At 59.1% G+C, this 21475-nt stretch overlaps 2 protein-coding genes across 5 annotated transcripts in view; both read right to left on the bottom strand.

Moving 5' to 3' along the window:
* Positions 1-813: 813 nt before the first annotated feature.
* On the bottom strand, positions 814-13060 carry MSANTD1 (Myb/SANT DNA binding domain containing 1). The gene is made up of 3 exons (XM_058546624.1): positions 10674-13060; positions 6345-6620; positions 814-3343 (listed from the first exon to the last, which is right to left on the bottom strand). Exons 1-3 carry the CDS (start codon positions 10925-10927, stop codon positions 3103-3105), a joined length of 771 nt encoding a protein of 256 aa, XP_058402607.1. The 5' UTR covers positions 10928-13060; the 3' UTR covers positions 814-3102.
* Positions 13061-16821: 3761 nt separating this feature from the next.
* Positions 16822-21475, bottom strand: part of HTT (huntingtin) — a 154784-nt gene continuing 150130 nt past the window's right edge. For all 4 annotated transcript variants that reach the window (XM_058546620.1, XM_058546621.1, XM_058546623.1 and 1 more), the window contains one exon: positions 16822-21108. In XM_058546620.1, the coding sequence (XP_058402603.1) occupies positions 20895-21108 (214 nt within the window). In that variant the 3' untranslated portion in view covers positions 16822-20894. The remainder of the gene's footprint in view (positions 21109-21475) is intronic.

Here is a 21475-nt window from a genome sequence, read left to right as displayed (position 1 = left end):
CGTTCCCAACAGCAGTGTCTGTGTTTCCGTTTCCTGATATTCTTCCCAATTTCAATACGGACAGATGGCACGCTGATCTCACGAGGATGAAATGGCAGGTCTGTGTTTTATTCTGCAGCCCCCATGCATCCGGAGACTGAGGTGTCTTTCTGCGTTCATTGGCCTCGGACCTTCTGCCCCATTCCTTTTCATATGAATTTAAAAATAATTTCAACCATTTGAAAACAAACAACACAATGCTACAGAGAGTATAGTTGGAATTACATTAATAAAATGATGACATTCTATTTTATTTTGGTGCATTAAGGAGTATGCTAAGTTTTGCCACATGCTCAGGTGTCATTTTAGATTTTTCACTAAAACTGAATAGTTTTCTTCGTATAGATCCTATACTGTTCTGGTTAAAGTCACTCCTGGATATTCTACAGTTTTTAATCATAACTGTGAATGCAATATTTTTCCATTCTCATATTTAACAGGTTTAAGGTGGTTTAAAGAACTCTTGTTCTTTTGTATATTTGGTTTTCTCGGTATACAAAAATATTATCCGAAAATAAAGGTAATTTTCATTTCATCTCTTATTCAGCGTGTTTCATGTGTCTTAATGAGTTAGCTACAAATGTCAGAACAATGTGAAACAGTGACGGTGACAGTAAGCACATTTGTCGGGCTCCTGACTTTAGCTTTCAGTATCAGCATGTTGTTTTGCTGAATCTTATCAAATATTTTAATGTTTACTGATAGTCACTTTTTCCTCCTTAATCGACCAATAACTACAGAAGAAACAGAAAGTTGTTAAAGACACACTGTTTATGAAGGGCGCCATCCAGGTGGTTCTACGCTGAGTTCTGCCTGATGGGCAAAGAGTCTGTCCAGCCCAAGGAAGGGCACGGGCTCCAAGTCACACGAGGACGCAGAGATAGCGTTGATCCCAAACTCTGGCAAAGAGAGCAAGGGGAAGAAAACTGACCAAATGACCTCCAATACAAATGCAGACATGCTAGAGAACATATCGTGACTGACACCGCACAGCTCCTGAAACACTAATACGTTATCACTGTGATTCTAGGAATGCAAAGACGTTTGAGGTGAAAACCCTGCTCTACAGTCTCATTTTGTCGCCTCCTGGGGGAGCTTCAGGGTGTGGCCGCCCTGACAAGTCACACGCACGGCATCTTGTCTAAGAGGCAGATGAGTGCCTGAGCTAGAAATGACCCAGGGCAAGCCCCCAGGCCCAGGTCTTCCACATGAGGCGTCTCCAAGTCCCCACCTTTGCAGCGGGTTCTGGGGCTGGCTGTGGGCATCTCTTCCCAACTACGGGTTCAGTGACGTCATGTTGATGGTGATGGCTGAAACTGGCTTTGATGAGAATACTCACAAAAGGAAACGGGCAAGTTCACACATCAGGGCTCTGTCCCACCACTGCAGAGTCGGTTAAACATTCACCAGACACACCACTGCCTTCAGTCCCAAAGCAAAATGATTCGAGTCCACAGCACGTATATCCCGGGGAGGTCTCCCATGTGGCTGAGGAGGGGAGTCCTGCCTGCCCTCTGGCTCACAGAACACCCGGCCTCTCCCTCCCTGCAGGCGGGCCTGGGGCTGGCCTCCTCACCACCTGGGTGACCACCTGGGCAACCATGGGTGGTCAGACACCTGGAGGAGCCCTGGTTACCGCCTGGCTGACCTCAAGGGCCACTGGAGGGTCAGACAAGCTGGCAGCTCTCACATCAGGATGACCGAACCGTGGCAGCCTCCTGGTGGGACCCCTGCTTCCACTCCCCACCATCAGTCTCCTCAGCAGTAGCCAGAGGGAGCTTCTCTAGAGCGTGAGTCAAAAAATGTCACCTGCTGCTAACCCACCCGTCACATCTCCTCAGAACCTTGCTGTGTGAGCAGCAACTTGATAGTCCCAGGGGAGAATCGGGCACTCCTGTGCCCAGCCTCCTTTGCAGCCAGTGACCAAGAGCCCAAGAAGCCATGAGACTCAGGAGGAATTCAGTGGAGCTTCTGGAAAGGTTTTCCTGCTGGCGCGGGGGCAGTGAGGTGAGCTTTCTCTTGCAGCTCTGGCCCTGCCACCTCCAGCCCCTCCCGCCCAGTGAATCCAGATCCAGATCCAGTGTGCGGCAGCCGACAGCTTCCTGGCTGAAGCACTCCCACAGGCCTGGGGAGCCAGCCCTTCACGGCCTGGCCGAGTGCCGCACTGTTCCCGGGGCTTCTGCTGGCTGCACTGCACGGCCCAGCCTCCCCGGCAGTGTCTGACCCCTCCTCGTCCTCCAGGCCGGCCTGGCCCTTCCCTTCCAGAACCCATCACAACCTGCTGTGATTTTCTGTCTCTATTCATTCATTTGTCTCCCTCGCTGGGGTGTAAGCCCCACGAAGCCAGGCCTTTGTCCCATCAGCACGATATCCTGGCCTGGGAAGTCAACCAGGGCGGGCACATGAGCAGGGTGGTGCTGAGGAGGCAGTCGGAACACCCGATGCTCCAGGGACGTGAATAGATGGCCGCTGGAAGGCAGGGGCTCTCTGGGGATGCTCGGGGTCGGAGGTTACCTCAGGGCGGACGTGGCAGACCCTGGAGAGGGAGAAAACGTCTGTCTCCCCTTTAGGAGACACTTTGTCATAGGCACAAACCTGCTACTAAACTATTTCCATCCGTTTTTGTTTCTGGAATAGCCCAACCTGGTGCATCCCCTCCTAGCCAGTGAAAGTGAACTCCGCTTCCAGGAAGTAATGAAAAATTACACATTTAATATCAAAAGCCGTTTCAAGTGTCATCGATAGTGACTATACTGGAGAGCAGACTCGAGGACGTTCCCACTGGGGCATCACCCGCAGTGACCCTGGAGTCCCCGGCCCTGTGTCCGAGGAAGGCTTTAATGCCGGAGACTGGGGCCTCCTGGGTTCCCAGGGCCTGAGGTCCTCAGAAAGCCCCATGGAAGGGAGTCCTGATGCAGGAGCAGCCCCCCAGGGGCCAGGAAGGAGGCCGCCCTTCCTCCGGAACCCGGCCAGGCCTGGGCTGGGCCAGCACGCTGAGCGGGGCCCGGGCAGGCCTGCGTCACGTCGCCGGTCAGCCCGGGCCCTGGAGGCCCGCCCGGCGGCCTAGACGTTGGACTTGGCGATGATCTTCTCGAGCAGGCTCATCATGCGCTCCTGCAGCTGCAGGCTCTGCACCTGCAGGATGTGCTGCTGGTCCAGCACGCGGCGCACCTCGCGGCATGTCTCCTCCACGGCGCGGCTCAGCTTGCGCTGCTCCTCCAGCATGGCCTCCAGCAGCCGCAGCTTCCTCTTCTGGAAGTGGCAGCTCTGCACCTTGCGCTTCTTCACGGGCTGCTTGTCCGACCTGCAAGCACAGGGCCGGCGTGTGCGCGGCTGGCCACAGGGCCTGGCCAGGGCCCCACCCAACCCTCGACCACCCTGTGGGACAAGTGGGAAACTGAGGCCCAGGGGAGCGAGGCCACTTGCTCGGGGCCTTGTCGTCCACGCACGCGTGTCCCCTGACAGTGAGAGGACAATGGGGCCGCAGGCACTGCTGTCCTTTGGGACGCAGGTGACCCGCTGACCTGGGTCACAGGACAATCCAAACCCCTGTGGTCTGGAGGGGCGGGGTTCACCCTACTGTGAGAGCGCCCCCAAACCCACAGAGCTGGGCGGGCAGGGGGGCACAGGCCCAGGGGGTGCTCAGCAGTGGGGAGGCCCCCCCAGGGAGAGATGAGGAAGGCTGGGTGGGAGGGGTGCTGGGCAGTGCAGCTCCTCCCGGGAAACCAGAGACCACCAGTCCCGGCCAGCCTGAGTGGATGGGGAAACTGAGGCCTAGGAGAGAGGGCCTGGGGCCTGGGCCCCCTTCAGCTTGGCAGCCTGGAATGGGGCCAGCACACTGCGGGGTGGGGAGGCAGGAGCACAGGCGCCTAGAGCAGGGACGGCCCGTAGAGGCCTGGGCCGCCTCCCCAGGACCGGAACCTCTGGCGGACAGGGAGGTGAAGGCAGTGCCGGCCCAGGGCTGTCCCATGGCTCCCTACTGTGGGGTGCTGGGCACTCCTGGTCTAACCGGCCCCCTCTGGTGTGCAGGGAGCTGCCAAATCCCACCAGACCCCAAGGCCCTGTCCATCTCCCAGCCAACCTCAGGGCAGGAGAGCAGTCCCCACATCCCGGCCCCAGTGCAATTCCCAGGGGCAGCTGTGAGTCTGGGAACTGGGCTCAACCCCCGGAAACAATTGGCCATAAATCTCAGCCTTCCCAGCTAATTCCGTCTGGCCGGCAGCAAAGGCATTTTTGTCTGGCGTCTTCGTTGAGAAATCCCGCAGGGAAGGGGCGCTGGACAAACCGAGCAGCAGCCCCCGACATCGGGGGTGTCAGAATTGGAGCGACCCCGCCTCACCCCACCCCTGTATGACAGACTTGAAGACCGGGGCTCAGGGGAAAGCCAGGGCCATGACTCAAATCCCCTTTTCCTATTCTCCTCCCCAGCTGGCCAACTCCTCTTCACTCTTGAAAGCCCAACCCAAATGTCCTCTCCTCTAGCTCCCATGAGCCCCACACCAGAGGGGTCTGTCTCCTGTGTGCCTGTCTGTGGGCATCTTGAGGGCAGGGTCATGTGGCCAGAGCAGGCCTGGCAGGAAGCATGTGAGGGACAGAAGATGGGATGGGCATGCCCACTGCAACCAGGTTATGAGGACACTCTGGAGGTTTACCCCAACACCTCCTCCCTATGCTGAGAGGACCAGCCAGCCTGGCAAGGGCAGGGGGAAGGGGAATCCCATGGCAGGGTCTGCTTGGGGGTGAAGGGCAGCCCAGATGCCAGAAGCCAGGGGGCAGGCTGGGAGGGCACACGGTGGGGCGCTCGGTCTCCCTCCACATGCTGGCCCTGCGCCGAGGTTGCTCTCTCCTGACACTCCCAGCCATCCTCAGGGAAGGTGCCGATTGATCCCCATGTTACAGAGGGAGACTGAGGCCCAGAGAGGTCAAGGAGTTTCCACACAGCCAAAAAGTGATGGAGCCAGGAGCCAGACCCAGTCTGTGCACATGACAGCCCACAGTCGAGAACCACCTGCCTTCCCGTATGACGCCTCTCTGTGTGAGGCTGGCCTGATCTGAGGCCTCTCCGTCCGAGGCCTCCCCATCTGAGGTCCCCCCGGTCTGATGCCCCCTGGTCTGAGGCCTTCCTGGTCTGAGGCCCCCCAGTCGGAGGCCTCCCCATCTGAGGTCCCCCTGGTCTGAGGTCTCCCTAGTCGGAGGCCCCCCCAGGTCTGAGACCCCCTGATCTGAGGCCCCTCTAGTCTGAGGCCTCCCTGCTCTGAGGCCTCCACGGTCTGAGGTCTCCCCTTCTGAGGCCCCCCAGGTCTGAGGCCTCTCCGTCTGAGGCCCCCCTGCTCCAAGGCCTCCCCGTCTGAGGCCCCCCTGGTCTGAGGCCTCCCCGGTCTGAGGCCTCCCCATCTGAGGCCCTCCCCGGTCTGAGGCCTCCCTGTCTGAGGCCCCCCTGGTCTGAGGCCCCCCCGGTCTGAGGCCCCCCCGGTCTGAGGCCTCCCCGTCTGAGGCCTCCCCGTCTGAGGTCCCCCAGGTCTGAGGCCCCCCTGGTCTGAGGCCCCCCTGCTCCGAGGCCTCCTTTGTCTGAGGCCCCCCCGGTCCGATGCCTCCCCGTCTGAGGCCCCCCCGGTCTGAGGCCCCCCCCAGTCTGAGGCCTCCTGGGTCTGAGGCCCCCCTGGTCTGAGGCCCCCCTGGTCTAAGGCCTCCCTGGTCTGAGGTCCCCCTGGCCTGAGGCCCTCCCTGGTCTGAGGCCTCCCCCGGTCTGAGGCCTCCCCCGGTCTGAGGCCTCCCTGTCTGAGGTCTCCCCGGTCTGAGACCCCCCCAGTCTGAGGCCTCCTGGGTCTGAGGCCCCCCTGGTCTGAGGCCCCCCTGGTCTAAGGCCTCCCTGGTCTGAGGCCCCCCTGGCCTGAGGCCCTCCTTGGTCTGAGGCCTCCCCGTCTGAGGCCCCCCTGGTCTGAGGCCTCCCCCGGTCTGAGGCCCCCCTGATCTGAGCCCCCCCCCGGTCTGAGGCTGAGGCCCCCCTGGTCTGAGGCCTCCCTGTCTGAGGTCTCCTCGGTCTGAGGGCCCCCCAGTCTGAGGCCCCCCCGGTCTGAGGCCTCCCCTGGTCTGAGGCCCCCCCCGGTCCGAGGCCCCCCTGGTCTTAGGCCTCCCTGTACCTGAAAATGCTCCTACACTGCCTCACCCTTTGCAGCCAGCCAGGGATGGCAGAGAATGCCACTGCCATGAGATGGCTGCCCCTTCACCACTCACGGCCCCCTCTCTGGACGCAGGGCTCCTGGCCCCGCTGGCGGTGGGGCAGGAGAAGGAAGAGGGCACACTACCTGAACTTAAGGGACAGTAAGCTGGAGGAGCTGTCGGAGCGATCGTCCTGGAGGCGGCCTTCGTAGGAGCACTGGTTATACGGTAAGTACAGAGGGGTGGACTTAGCAGACGGCGACAGGGACGCCTCGGTCTGGGACGTGGAGGGCCCCGGCTGCTGGCCGTCCGGCAGTTTGCCATCACAGGACTCGGGGACCTTGGCCAGAATCCTATCAATGGCTAGGTAATAGGGCCAGTCGGGCGGGACGGACTCGCTATCTGTCATGCATTTTAATTTCCTGAAACGAGAGACACAAGAGCCAAGGGTGAGAAACGGAGCTGCCCGGCCCTGTCCCGCCCGGCCCTCGGCGAGGGGCACTCGGGACTCCAGGACGCAGGGGAGCCATGTGGCATGGGCGGGAGCCCCTCTCGGCCGGACAGGCCTCCCCAGAAAAACCGGCCAGGCTCCAGGGCCAAGGTGACAATGGGCTTAGAAAGAAGTCAGGCTCGGGACCTACTCGGCCTTGGATGTTGAAAAGGAAGCACATGCGCCAAATGTAAGCAAGGTCATCTGTAAGTGCCAGGACCTTGGGCTGATTCGTACTGTTTCTGTCTTTGCTTTTCTGTAGTATCTAAACTCCCCGCAATGAACAAACACTGCTTTTAAATACACTACCCAGCAATAATAAAATATTGAAACATAGTCAAATATATAATACAATACAACATAGGAACACAATACTGCACCATAATAAAATAAATAATGTAATGCGAACATAGAATACTGTAACATAATAAACTTATTTTTCTAAAGTGGATGCCTTGGGAGCGAGAACCGCATGGGCTTCAGTGTCTGACAGACCTGAGTCTGCAACTCGCTTCACCACTTTGCTGTGTGACCTTGCACAGGTTCATCATTAACCTCTCTGAGCCTCCATTTTCACATCAGTAAAATGGGGATGATGGAAGCAAGCTCCTCACACAGCCGTAGGGAGGATTTCATAAGACAATGCCGGGTGCCTGCAAACAGCAAGCTGTCTGGATATCATTGTTGGCTGAACGTACCAGGAAGCAGCAGGGCTGGGCCTAACAGGGCCCCTCCCACGCTGTCTGACATCCCCCATCCCCACTCAGACCCCGGGCCAAGGGTCTGCACAGTGCAGCTCTGCCCACCGTGGGCCTGAGCCCCTCCCAGGCCCAGCGTCTGGCCTCCTCCACAGATAGGCCCGGCAGGTCCCTGGGCCGAGGCTGTCTTCTGGAGGTGAAGGACGGGAAGATGGGACCGCAGGAGAGCTGGGCAGCCAGGAAAGAGGCCACAAGGGGGGATGGGCGAGGCTCTCTGCCCATCAGACCCAGTGCCTCCTGAGGCCCAGGGCTCCCCCAGGCCCCCCGCCTCAGCCTGTGGCCCCCCACCTTCCTGCCCTATGCTCCTCCCGACGTGGGGAGGCCTTCAAGCTACAGAGTGCCCTGCGGCCAGATGGCTCCTGTCTCCCAACATGGGGTTCTCTGCTAGGGCATGGACACTGGACACTCTGGTCCCTGGAAACAACGAGCTGGCCATCTGAACGAGTTGCCCCCAGCAAACAGGCACAGCTGGACAGTGAGGGGGGCTGAGACTCAGGGCAGCAAGCAGAGGCCAGCCATGGCAGGAGGTGGCCTTGAGAGCAGCATCCACCAAGTGGAGGGTCCTCAGCAGAAAGCCAGGGACAGGTCACACCCGGAAGAGCATGACTGCTTGTCTTCCCAGCCCCAGGACCACTGTCCAACATCCTGGAGGGGTGCGCAGATGCTGGGGGCAGGGGGTGAAAGACTGCACCGGGGGCCCCACACCAGCCCCTCTGGAGGCCCCCAGCTCTCGTTCTGCCCCATTTAAGCCAGCCCACTCCTCAGAGAAAGGAGGAAATGCCTGTCCCCACTGTGGGAGGCCCCTGAATGCTATTCCAACAAACCACGCTCCACAGAACCCAGCCACTCCCTTAGGCTTCCTTAGCCTGACAATCTTAATATACAAAGAGCTATCATGAAAAAATAAGAAAAGCCTCTGCTGTGGGGAGGCTGTCTGGGGGCACAGATAAAGAATCAGTCAACCAGTGGGCTGGCCCCGTGGCTTAGCGGTTAAGTGCGTGCACTCCGATGCAGGCAGCCCGGGTTTGGATCCCGGGCGTGCACAGACGCACCGCTTCTCCAGCCATGCTGAGGCCGCGTCCCACATACAGCAGCTAGAAAAACGCGCAACTATGACATACAACTATCTACTGGGGCTTTGGGGGAAAAATAAATAAAATTAAAAAAAATAAATAAAAAGAATTAGTCAACCAGTCAAAGTGTCACACGGCCTCGTGCAAGTCTCTCTCCTGCTCTGGGCCTCAGTTTACCCCCCGGGACATGGGAGCGGTGAGGTGCTACAGTAGGTGAGTGCTTCATGAACTCTGAGGTGCTGTACACCCATGCAGACTGCAGTGGAGGGAGCGGAGGCCTCCCTGGAGGGTCTAGGCCCTTGCTCTGCTGCACCCTCATCTCCTGTGGCCTCCTTGCCCACATCCCCCACCTCCAGGAATGGAAAAGAATCCCTCCCCTGGGAGACTCTGAAGAAGGCTTTCAGGATAAATAATGAATAACCAGGCCATACACCAGTCAGAGCCCATGAATTACTGAGTCAGACGGGAGGCTGGTAAAACAGCCAGCATCGCCCCTGCAGCCCCTCCTCACCAGGCTGTGAGGGACATGCTGTGTGAATGGGGGCTGGAGGGTCACGTACGCAGCTGCAGACAACTCAGCACTGGCATCGTGAGCTGACGGCTTGAATTTAACATCATTTACACTAAGTGACTCTGATGCCTTTGGACCTGGAGCAGCTGCCTCGTTTCCGGCCCCCAGACCTGGCCGGGGGCCAGGGCTGTGGGTCAGAAATGGGCCTTTGGACAGGGCCGGACTCTGGACCAGCTCCTTCAGAGCCAAAAAAAGTTAAGTCGATGCAACTGAAGACAGCCTTTTGGTTGTCAAGGACCCTGCAGAGCCTTGGCCATCTCCAGGATCCAGGCGGGCTGGGAACTGCAGGCCAGGAGGGGTGGGGGGTCATCTCCTTGCCTACTGGTCTGTGGGGGGGTCCTCTTGCCCATGGAGTGTGGCTCAAGGTGCCCAAGGCAAACCGGCAGGGCCCGGTCTATACCCAGCCCTGGCCGCACCTCTGCCCCCTGCCCACAGTGGCCACGAGGAGGCGGCCAGGGCTGCGACCAGCTGGGAGCCAGCACATCCTCCGGGACAGCCCCCCACTTCTGGGAAGACTGAGGCTCTTGGGGGCAGCCCCAGGCCCAGCCCCGCCCGGCCGCCCACAGGGCTCTGTGTTCTTGGCACTGCTTTCCCCCGCAGCTCCTAGCTCCTCTTGACCTTCACCCCAGCAAAGACCCTGGCCCGCCCATGACCTTAACGCTGCCTGTGACCCTCTGCAGATAGGCCTGGGCCCCGCGCATCCTGAGGTGCTGGGCATGTGGGGCCATACCTGCCTCCTTCCCTGGATGCCAGAGCTGCCCCCACACAGGGGCCCCATCTTTGGCCCTGACCCTGCAGCTCCCCTCAGTGGCCGGGACAGGGGGTCCACCGTGGGATGGGGTGGAGGCAGAGGTGGACCAGGCCTGGGTCCCCCCACTTGCTTCCACAGACAAGTTCCCTTCCATAAGCAGGACCCCCTGGGCACTCAGGCTCCACGTCAGCCCTGCATGCTCCTCTCCCCAGCCCTGAGGCCAGCGCTGTGCTGCCCTCATGGCCGAGCTCAGCGGATGTGAGAATGACAGCACATCAGGACCCAGCAGGAGTTGCAGGCCTGGGAGCTGGGCTCCTTCTCGCCTCTGGCCTCAGTTTCCTTGCCTGCACAGCAGCACCCCCCGACCCTGCTGAGCAGAGCCGAGCCCAGTCTGGCGGCCTCAGTCTCTCGGCTGGGGTTGGGGGTGTGTAGGCCAAGTGGGAGCCACCTGTGGGGTTCGGGGGGGCAATGCCAAAGGTGTCCTTGGGGCGGCCCTGGCCGAAGCCCAGGAAAGCAGGATTAGTCCCAGCCCTGCCCTTGCTGGGCCTCAGTTTCCCCACCTCCCCAGTGGGAGGCTGCACCAATGGCTTCTGTAGGCTCCGTCTCACCCAGGAGGGCTCTGCCCATACGAAGCCAGAGGGGACCCACAGGTGGGCCAGCCTGGCGGGGACCCCACACCCTTCCTGACTCAGCTCTGAGGACGCCAGCAGTAGCCCCCAGCAGCCTGGGCTCAGCTGTGTGCACGGGCTGGCCCGGCAGTCCTGGGGTGACACCGGTGCTGAGGGCCCGAGGCCTCACGGTGAGCTGCACGCCGCGGCCCGCGGCGGCCTACCTGTACTGGAAGGTCATGTTGGTGATCTTGATCTTGATCTCCTCGCCCAGCCGGCGCTCGCCGGTCATCTCCAGCAGCTTACTGGCCATCTTCTCGTATACCTTGGCGTTGCGCTTGGTCTGCTTCAGCTCGTCGAAGAACTCCTCCCAGACGAGCATGAGGCCGCGCATCTCGGCGTCGGTCCAGTTGCGGGCCCGCCGGTGCTTCTCCGTCTGAGGAGACACAAGGTAGCCGGGCACTTCGGCGGCCGCCATGCTGGAGGCACCTGCGGGGTTAAAGAGGCGCGCTCAGGCGAGGCCGCCTGTGCGCCGTGGGCTGGAGGGAGCCCTGCTCCAGGAAGGCAGCTCCGCGCTCAAAATGGGGCCTACATCTGACAGGCAGGAATTTAGTTAAAAGCTTTTAAACGGGAAACGTCATTTTGATGTCACGTTTCCATAGCAACAGAGCAACTGCATAAGCTACCACAACAGAAACCTTTTAACTGAAAGCGCAGGAATCAGGGCCGTCCTGACGGCCCATCAATATTGCAGCAAGTGAGCCAGGCCCAAACAGGCGGCCTAGGCTCCCGGTCCTGCCTCCCACCTCAGCCCCGCGGCTCGGCCACATCGGTCCAGGCCACGCAGAGCGAGGTGCCTACCCTGGGCTGACCAGCTCTAGAAGGGTGGGATCCAGGCCACAGCCCCCTTGTCAGCTCCACCCTGGTTCACACAGGCTGGGGCCCAGGGAGAGCCCAAGACAGGGAGCCCAAGGCAGAGGAGGACGGAGAGACTGAGAGAGGAGGAGAGATGGACAGACAGCAGAGAGAGGGGCAGAGATGACACAGAGAGGGGAGGCAGACACAGGAAGATACCCACAGTGACATATGCAGGCCAACACACCACTGGTGGTGCCCCCTGCACAGCGTCCCCTGGCCAACACGCTCACATTTTATGACAGGACACCTAAGTGTATAAACCGCCATGGGTGAGAGTGGAGCTCCAGCCCCCTGATCAGACCCCTGGCTCTGCCACCGTCCACCAGCTCCCCTCCTTGCAGTGGGACTGGTTGCCAGCAGGGTGGGCTGAGGTGTGAGGACAGTTCTTAAGGCCAGAGAGCAGCTGGGAGCAGTGTGTGTGTCCCTCCCGCCCTGGGCAGCCCCACCACAGCCCTGACCGCCCTACATCAGCACCGTCTGTCCTCAGACCTGCTTCCTCCACCTGGCAGGGCAGGGAGCTCCTTGTATTTCCAGTGCCCCACAAGAAAGGGTTTGGTAAAGGCTTGCTGAGAAAGAAAGAAGTGCCCAGAAAGAAAGAAATGAAAAGAAGTGAAGGGACCAATCTTAAGGAACCCCCCTCCCTTCCCAGTAGATCACTAGACTTTGCCTTTGGATTTACTGGCAAACTCCTATTCATTCTTCAAAACACTATTCTGGTATCATCTCCTCTCTGAAGTCTTCCTACTCCACTTTACTCCACTTTGGTCCTTGCTTCCTTTTTCCCTCCTGCCAATTGGACCTACCTTGAGCCAGCTTGTTTTATTTTCTATCTTCCAGCTGTGCGACCCTGGGTTAGGAACACTTTCAAAACGGATAGTAATAAGAATTTGAGCACTCTCTGAATGCTGGGCGCTGTTTTAAGCACCGTAGACATGTGACTTCTACTTCCATCCTCACGGCACTCTTGTGAGGGAGGCTGGCACTGTTGTTATTCCCATTTCACAGATGAAAAGCCTGAGGTGAGGTCACCCTGTGGACAAGGGGCCAGGCTAGACTTTGAACCCAGGCAGGCTGGCCCGGAGCTGGGTATGACCACACACTGTGCCGCCTCGAGAACGAGCACCTGGTGGCAGGCTCCCTGTGAAGGACACCTGTCACTCTCCTCTGCCCACAGTCCTGGGTGGGGCACACATGGGCCAATGCAAACTGCCACGTGCCTTGGTGAAGGCTCCTACCGCCAACCCTGGACAAGCTAGCTGCTGGCACTGGCTGGGGTCTTGGGCTGTGGGACCTTCACCCTCCCTCAGTGGGCCTCTGGCAGGCCTTACTGAGGCTCATCCCAATTTCGAGGGCCGGGGCCAGTGGACATGGACGCTGTCCTCTGGCAGTGGCTGGGTGGGGGGGCACCGTAAGACAAAGGTGAGCTCTGCACCGAGACAGACAGGAGGAACCGGCCCGGCTCACCAGAGAAGGCAGAAAGGCGCTGCGGGAAGGACCAGCCAGCAGAGGCAGCGAGACAGGACGGCCCAGAGCATGTGAGAGGCGGTGCGACTGTGATGGGTGTCGGGGGAGTGTGTGGCAACAAAGGTGGGCCCACCAGGGCTGGCCAGTGGACTTCAGCATGAGTGTTAGCGGGGGCAAGAGACCACAGCGGTGGAGCCCGTGGGGACTGCAGAGAGAAAGCGCCACCTAAAGGCATCAACACTCAAAATGTAAAAGATAAAACTCAGACAGGTGGTTTATCAGCAGGAGCCCATGGCACCTGCTGGACAGGCTGTGATGCCGTGTTGAGCCCCACCCCGCTCCCCGGGCACACAGGCCCAGCCTACCCCATCAGTGATCCTGCCTGGCACCTATGGGATTCTGGTGGTGGCTGAACTCAGGGGAAGGACTTATGAAGTCCAGGCTGAAAATCACCGTGGTCAGTAGAGGGACCGGACCACAGATAGAAGTCTTGGTCTGAGCTGCTCCAGGACAGGGGAGCTGACCTTGTGTCCTGAGCGAGTCCTCTCAGACCCTGTGGGTGGGGCCGAGGCCCTCAGGTGCTAGGAGGGGAGGCGCCCAGGACGGGGCAGGCCGGCTGGGGCCCTCTCCTCTCTGCAGTCAGAGCTGGAAGTGCAGTGGGAGAGGGCAGCAGGGGCACATGTGGGCACTCAGAGGGGCCTCTGCATGCCCTGCAGCAGGTTCCTGAAGGCCTTGCCCCGCTGTCAGCTTTCCATGGGAGCCCCTTCCTCCTTGGGCCTCAGAGGTCACCTGGGGACACGGGGACACCACCGCCCCAGGAAGGCTCATGACTGCTGCACTCCTCTGGCCCTGGGTTCCTGGCACAGAGCAGTCAAGTGTTTGTAGAGTAAATGAGTGACTAAGAGGACCACCTCCTCCAGGAAGCCCCCACTCCTCAGGCAAAGGATTTGACGTTCCTGATTGGCCCTAGCGCTGGGTCTCTGCCCCACCAGAGGACCTTCCACTAACCACGGCTCCAAGGGCCGAGCAGGGCTGTCTTATTGCGCCTCCCAGCACATGAGGCAGGGGTCCAAGGGAGAGGCAGCAGGAGCAGAGAGAAGCTCCTGGAGCTTCTGGAGAGGGCAAAGGCTGGCATGTTGGCCTGGCTGGGGCTGGTGAATAACCATCAGGAAAAGTGGCTGCCCCGGGGTCCCCAGCCTGGCTAACACCAGCACAGCTGGTCCCAATGCCTCCCAGGGGCAGCTGCTGACCCGCAGTGTCACTGCCCATGCTCAGGGCCCTGGCAACCAGGCGGTTCCAGAGGAGGCGTCTACATCTCCTGCTTGCCCTCTAGCCAGCATGTCCAGGGGAGTCAGGGTAGAAAGCTGGCCTCCAACCGTCTCTTCTTAGATTTCGGTGGGCACTGGAAGTCCCTGGAGAGGGAAGCCCTGTGGGTGCTTCCTGAAGCAGGGCCCCCACAATGAGGCCCCAATGACAGGAACGAGCTAGTCGGGGTGGGGGGCAGGGCCCTGCACCCACTGCCCCCCCCCGGGGAGGGCCCTGTATCCTCTGTTGGGGAGGGGGCTCCATACCTTGGCACAGCTGCATGGCCTCAGTCTCTGCGGGAGGGGGAGGCAGAGTGCCAGGGGCTGGGCATCCGGCAGGACCTGCAGGGAGAAGGGGCAGTCAGGCCTCAGCAAGAGGGGGCCCAGGGGACGCCTGTGCTTAGGTGAGGCCCCGCCCTCTAGGCCTCTGACTCCCTCTGAACCAGCACTCAGTCCGTGCGATACTTCTGAGCACCTGCCCTGCCCAGCCTGGCAGGCTGACACGGGAGCCCAGGGCAGAAGTGGGCATCCCCCATAGGGGCCTCCAGCACCCTCCAGGAGCATGCCGTGGTGAGCTGAGCCTATCACAGTGGGATGGAAGTTGGCAGTGGAAGAACTTGGCCTGGGCAAAGGCAGGGAAGCACACGGGGTGGGAGAGGCATGAGTCCAGGCTGGGAGGGGGCAGGGCAGGGCAGAGCCGTCGGGGGCAGGGTTGGGAGGATGGACATCTTGGCCAGAGGGGGCGATGATCCGTCTCAGGTGGGCCCAGTCCACAGCAGAAGCTCGCACAAGTCCTCGGCCAGCTGCCTAGCCCAGCGTTGAGGGCAGGGGGCCACGGGCCCAGCCTGTAGGCCCAGTGCACCGCACTAGCACCACCTGCATACATGGGGAGCCCACACCCTTAACTTTCTGCCCTCTGCCTCGGTGGGCAGGCCCCAACCCTGACCTGATGGCTCCATTGGACCCACCTACACCTCTAGTGCCCCTGGGGCCTGGGAACCCTAGGGCCCCTAGGGTACATGGCCGGGACAGGGAGGAGGCCATCTGGGGGGCCCCAGGTTTCCTGCTTGGGAGGCCAGGGGGTAAGAGCCATCCAACCAAGTGGGGTTGCTGAGGCCTGAAAGCCCATGGAAACTGCAGGAGGAGACGCTCATGGTTTCCCAAAAGAAGTCTCAGTGACTCCACAGAGCAGGTCCACCTCTGTGCCCACAAGCCCCCGGGCCCTGGCAGAACCCCTCATCCAGGGGCACTTGGGCCCACCGCCAGGCTGCCCTGAGGGCGAGATGGGGCCAGGCCCAAGACACGCACGCCCCACACCCCCAGGAGGGCTCTCAGGTCTCAGGTCAGGCACTTCCTCTGAAAAAATGGAGGTACATGCTGCAGACAAACCCACTCACACCAAGGGCTTGGCTGCTTCTTTCCAGGGGATCTGGGGTCCTTTTCTTTCTGGAAATAACAGGTAGGCCAGGTGTGCTCAGGTGCACCAGCCAGGGTCTGGCCGTCCTCGCTTGGACAGGGGCAAGGATGTAGGGCTCAGGTAGCTCTGAAGGGTGAGGCCATCGAGTTGTGTCACAGAGGAAGAGACAAATTGGGGAAGAAGTGACCCCCATCAAGTGTTTGCAGCAACTGAGGTCAGAACAGAACCCGACGTGGCCTGTCCACCAAACGCCTTCGGAGCATTTTCCCGCCGTCTGCACCTTCAGCACCTGGACCAAGTCAGGAGCCCGTGTCTGCAGGCCAAGACCACTCTGTCACCGTCCCTGTGCAGCCAAAGGGGGTCCTGTGGCAAGAGGGTAGGGGGCCCACAGCTGCCACAGACATTGGGGAAGCCCGCGTGCACAGTCACAGCGCTGCACCCCGAGGGCAAGGGCCAGGCTGCCGCGTGCTCGCCCATCTCTCTGGGCACTCACCGTGATGCCGGCTCCGGGGTTGCCCTGCTGAGGGCTGGCGAGATCACTCTCGCCCACTGATCAGAAATGATGGGACTTCAGCAAATATTTACTAAGTACTCACCCCGAGCAGCCGAAAGCCCAGGGATTTTGTCTGTAGATTGGTGGATAAAATCTCTGCATCCCAAGATTGCTACAACACTGACCGCCATGGCTCCCGAGGAGGGGCTCCCCAGAGCTAAGCAGAACAGCGCCCTGATTAGCTCAGTTGAGAAGACTTCTGGGAGGAGCTGGTATTTTGAGCGGGAAGAACTTACCAGTTCCAACAGACGGGGCAGCACCACCATACGCTGCAGCCCAGAAGCACGGGTGCCAACGGCCAATGAGGCGAAGGGGCCAGCTGGGCGATGAGGGGGGCTCAAAAGCCAGGTTGTGGCCCCACGTGAACACTCCAGTCCCTGTACCAGCCCTTACCACCTCTCCAGGGCCCGGGGCCAAACACAGCAGCAGAAACTCAGTGCTGAAATACACGTGGCCCTCATGTGACAAGATCACAAAGTCACTTAAGCAACATAGTTTTGCAGCCCATACCTGCTGGGCAGAAAAGACCACCGCACTATGGTCTGTGGGGTCCTCACAGGAAGCACTCAGCCAGGCCCTGGCCCCCTCCCTCACCTTCGCCACACACAGCTGGCTGGGGGCCCTCTGAGGGGTTGGGCGTTTGCTGGCGTGGCAGCCAGCTTCTGCCTCCCACTCAGCAGGGTCTAGGTTCTCCATAAGCACAGCAGGCCTCAAACAGCAGTTTATGGTTTAATTTTTTCCTTTAATTCAGATGTACAATGTTTGCAGCAGTTTAAAAAATTTAAATATACATCTCACGTCAGTCCTCCTCCCTCCTCTTGGAAGTGGACAGTCAGGTCTGGGCCAGGCTCCGGCACGCGCCCATCACAGCCTTGCTGGCTCCCGGCACCATGGGGACAGCAGCGGTGGTGAAGCGTGACCTCAAACCCCTGCTGACAGCCACTCTGCCACAGCAGGAAGCAGCAAGTAAGGACAGGGGACCCCACTCAGATCAAAGCCGAACCACCTGTGGCAGGTCCATGCAGCCACGATCTTCCAGCGCCGGTAGTCACCCCCAGTTTGCAATGAGAAACTCTGCAGTGACTGTCCAAGGCCAGATGCTCCCAGAAGCACTCTGGAGGAGGGAGTTCCTTCAAGTGCATTAAAAAGTGACAGGTGCATTTGGGAGAGTGGCTCCTGAACCAGTTGTCACCGCCACCTGAGTGGGCCCCTCCCTACCGAGGACGTGCCCAGGCCAGCAGCACAGGGCACAGCGCAGGGCAGGCCTCTTCTTACATAAGCCATCCCAAACTCCCCAGCGAGCCCTGGCGGCTCCAGGTTGCTTTCCCGTTCCGCCCAGCGCCCCACCAGAAGGAACGACTCCGAGTCTCACCCTGGCCAGTAGCTTCAGTGTGGGGCCCCCACTGCAGAGGGAGGGACAAGAGCCAAAGTGAGGACGTATGCTAGGAAGGACGCTTATGGTGTCAAGAGGAAACTCATTCCACTCCCACCAAATCACACAGAACCAAGTCCACTGTGGCCTCTACAAGAGAAGGAAGTGTCGCCTGTGAGCTGGCTGAGCTCAGTGACTGCTGTTTAGAGTCCATCCCAGCTGAGCCAGCAGCAGGGCTCACTTCAGCTCCGCAGAAGCTGCCCCGAGGCTCCGGAGATGACCCCAGGGAAGGGGGCGGGGTCTGTGTGCGGTCAGGGCTTTGTCTGATGCTACATGCTGGGTGTCTGGAGGTGTTCCAGTGTCAATCTTTCCTCCTGAAGGGACATATTTGCTAGCAGAGAGAAAACATAGTGAAGGACACTTGGCAGCTGGAAAAGTCACCTGCACACCCAGTGGGGTCAGCTGGAGGGAGACCCGTTTCTGGAAAAGATGCACTTCAGTGCATCGCCACACAACTCCACCCTGGTTCATTCAAGTCCCTCCTGATATCATCTGCAGGAAAATAAAACCACCTCCGCCCACGCTCCCAAATTTGACAATCAAATTAACATTTCCAACAACATTTGGATTGATATATGATTGGTGCTTGCTGTAAACTTTTAAGAACTTGATAAAGTCTTAATCCCTTCTGCAGAGTTGATAGGGTGGACTATTTTCTCAGTGGGATTTTAATGAGCAAATGACCCCCACTCTTAGATGTCTCAGTCACACAGCCGACTCCACGTGGCAGGTCTAAGACAAGTCAACTTCTCCCAAGAACTAACACGGCCATTCTTAGAGGCCTTGCATATCTGTGTTCTAACATATATATATAATTATAGATATGTACATATGCACATACACATACCTTCGTCCGTAGGTAAAGTCACTCATAACCTCATACCCATCTCTGGGGCGCACAGGCAAGTCTTTGGGGTGGCACTGTGGCCAAAGCGGGGCTCCAAGCACCCTCGTTAACAACTGACTGTTTTAGGTCATGTCATAAACAAGGGAAGGCCAGCTAAACTCTCAGTTGAGCCCAGTGACAGGAATCCTAAAGAGAATGGGTTCCCAATTTTACATTCACAGTGTTATTTCTCACAAGTGTAAACATCTAACCAAGAACAACATCCGGCCTGTGATGGATCTATCTCAGAGCCGCTGAAATAACCCAGGGGGCGGGGGCAGAAAGTCCTGAAAGCTTTCCCATGTTCACGAACATTCTAGTAGGCTATGGGAAAAGCCAGGAGGAGAAATGGGAGCCCGAAGTGAATGAGGGAGAATGGTGACTTTCCTGCTTCCTACTAAAATTCAGTAGCATCCCTCCCTTAAGGTCCTGCTCAGACATCTGACCCATTTCTACCTTTCACACCCTGGCTTGGTGAGGCCTCTGCTGGGGGCCGGCGGGGAAAGCCAAAGGCTGCTCTGAGGAGGGGCCGCCACAGCTCCCTTGTGTGCATGGGCAGTGGGCAGGTCCTGCCCCAGCTGGCCTCAAAGTGCTTCAGCAAGAAAGGGCCGAAGGGAAGCAGCAGCTCTGGGGCAAGTGGGGGGCAGCTTGGGGGTCTCTAGGCAGCTGGCCGTGTGCATTGCGGGGAGACATCAGGCCCCCCAGACAGATGTGATGGTAACTAACCATGTAACCATGTGCCAAAAGGCCCCTCCTCCTTTGTAGACTCTGGAAAATAGCTTCAAAATGATGTCCGTTCACCATACGAAATACCTAAAACCCTGACTGCACTTGAGCTTATGACAAACTGACCAGCGTGCTGGTGACCAAGTGACTGGCTGCCTCTGGGGACGAAGGAGGCAGAGTGCTGGCTGGGTCCCACGGTCAGACAGCAAGCAAAGCCTCACCCATAAGTGCCCCACACACTCCTAAGCAAGGTCAACTGATGGTCTAAGCCTTGTTTGCATTCAATGGTTTGGCTACCGCGGGCCTGGAAACAGACAGCTGGTCCAGGGCCTGGGCATGGGGAATAAGCAGTGGCTCTGAGGGGACCGTGGACTGTCCAGTCATTGCCCTGGCCCATCTCATTCCTGCCTCTTCAGGTTGAGCCCCATCACTGGTCCAGTGGGCACAGATCTGTGCTCTCCTTGGCTGTAAGGAGGCCAAAGAGGTGCTGGGGTCTTTCTCTAGCGGTTCCCAGGACACCAAGCTTTGCTCTTGACCAAAAGGGGTGCAAATCAGCTCATTACACCCTTGGGGCTGCTGGGCCAGGCACGCATCTGGGCCCCAACATGCAGGAGGGCCACGTGGGAAGTGGACCCCAGCACCAGCCAGCTAGCTTGGGACGAGAGCAGAGGATGTCCGAGCCAGCGTCTCTGGACTTGACAGAGGCTGCTCATGGCCAGGCAGGCTTGCCTGCCCAGCTAAGGGCCAGGGAAGCCATCCTTCACTGGTGGTGGCAGAGCCTAAGGAGCTACAACGGGCATGGAGAGGTACCTCCTACACACGGGACAGCTGAGTGGGCACTTTTTCAATCCTTAGACTGGGGCTGGATAGAGAGTTCCTGATACAGACATCTGAACATTAACACTCCTCTAAATTTTGATTAAATGTGAATGCATGAAAAGGGTGCAGTGAGCCACAGAAATGTGGTCGGCGTGTTAAGGAGGACTTAGGTGTTGGGTGCGGGGAGTCACTGTGGGAAAGGGACCAGCTCCTGTCCACTTCCACGGAGGCTGGGCATGCAGCACAGACTTTGCAATGCACATACTTTACACGGGCATAGAAAGTTACCTTAAAATTAATCTCTTTACTGATATAATTAAATTTTAAATCCTGAGAAGAAACAGAGAAAGGGAAGCATGGTGCTGGGTGTCGTGCTCCCAGCCACCCCACCCAGTGCAAACCACACGCTCAGTCCAGACGCTGGGTACCACAGGCACAGCCTGCTAGGAGTGGGACCACCACCTCAGGGCTTCCTGAGCCTCGCTGTGGAGACTCGGGGAAGTGCTCTCAACAGCCTGATGGCGTCACCTTCTGTCTAGGGGACAGCAAAAGGGGCTAGTGGCCAACCTGCAAGAGCGGAGGACTTACTTCTGTCCCAGATGCAAGAGCAGCTGTAACCTGGTGACAGCGTTAGGAGGAAGATAAACACCTGGTTAACCGGCCTTTAATACTAGCTACAGCATGAAGGGTTAGCAATGCAGCTGCTCTTGCTTCCTGTGAGGACTCAGGCTCAACCCCGAACAGTACTGCATATATTCCCTGCACACAGCCTCCCTGCAAAACAGCGTGTCTGCCACACAGCCAGGATGGACACTGCCAGACTCCCCCACTGGGTGTCGTGAGGGGGGAACCTGTGGTGCCTAGCACCACCAGTGCAGGCAGGGCCCTGGGTCCAGTGCTGCCTTGCTGCCGCCCCGTGTGGGTGCTCAGCACGTGGCGACCTTGTGGACATTCCGCAAACATGTCAACAGTCGGTGGTACGGGTTTCCTGGTGCCGCAACCACCTCGAACACGGACTGAAAGGCCCTGCGGTCCAGCTCCTCCTCTATCTGGTGTCTGTAAAAGTCCGTGGCCACCAGGCAGAAGAGGTTAACGTCCACTTGTTCCAGCTTGCCCATCCTGCTGATGACGTGTGGAAGGCTGGTGGGGGAGTTAAGGAGCAAGGCTGCAAGTGAGGGGAGAGCATCTCCTCATCCCCACCTGGGAATGCCCTCCTTGATACAGGTTGAGATACAGGCCCAGGAAGGCCTGAGACTAACCCAAGCAGCGGACAGAGCACACCTGGGCCTCGACAGCAGCAGCAGCTGCCTCCCGCCCTGGCTCTTGCCAGCGAGTCTACAATGGCTCCCAGGATGCCGCCCCTCTGCAGCAGGAAGCCCGGCTCTGCCCAATGGAGCAGGAGTGGGCCGGGCAGAGCTGTGAGGAGGCCGGAGCCCTGCATGGAGGGTGTTCCTCTCAGGAGCACTTACCTGGCCTGGCTCCCCGCACAGCACTGGCAGCTGGTGCT

The sequence above is a fragment of the Diceros bicornis genome, chromosome 8 (genome assembly GCF_020826845.1).
Source record: "Diceros bicornis minor isolate mBicDic1 chromosome 8, mDicBic1.mat.cur, whole genome shotgun sequence".
NCBI classification, from domain to species: Eukaryota; Metazoa; Chordata; class Mammalia; order Perissodactyla; family Rhinocerotidae; genus Diceros; species Diceros bicornis.
The sequence above is the reverse complement of the archived record's forward strand: the minus strand, read 5'-3'. Positions and strand labels throughout refer to the sequence as shown.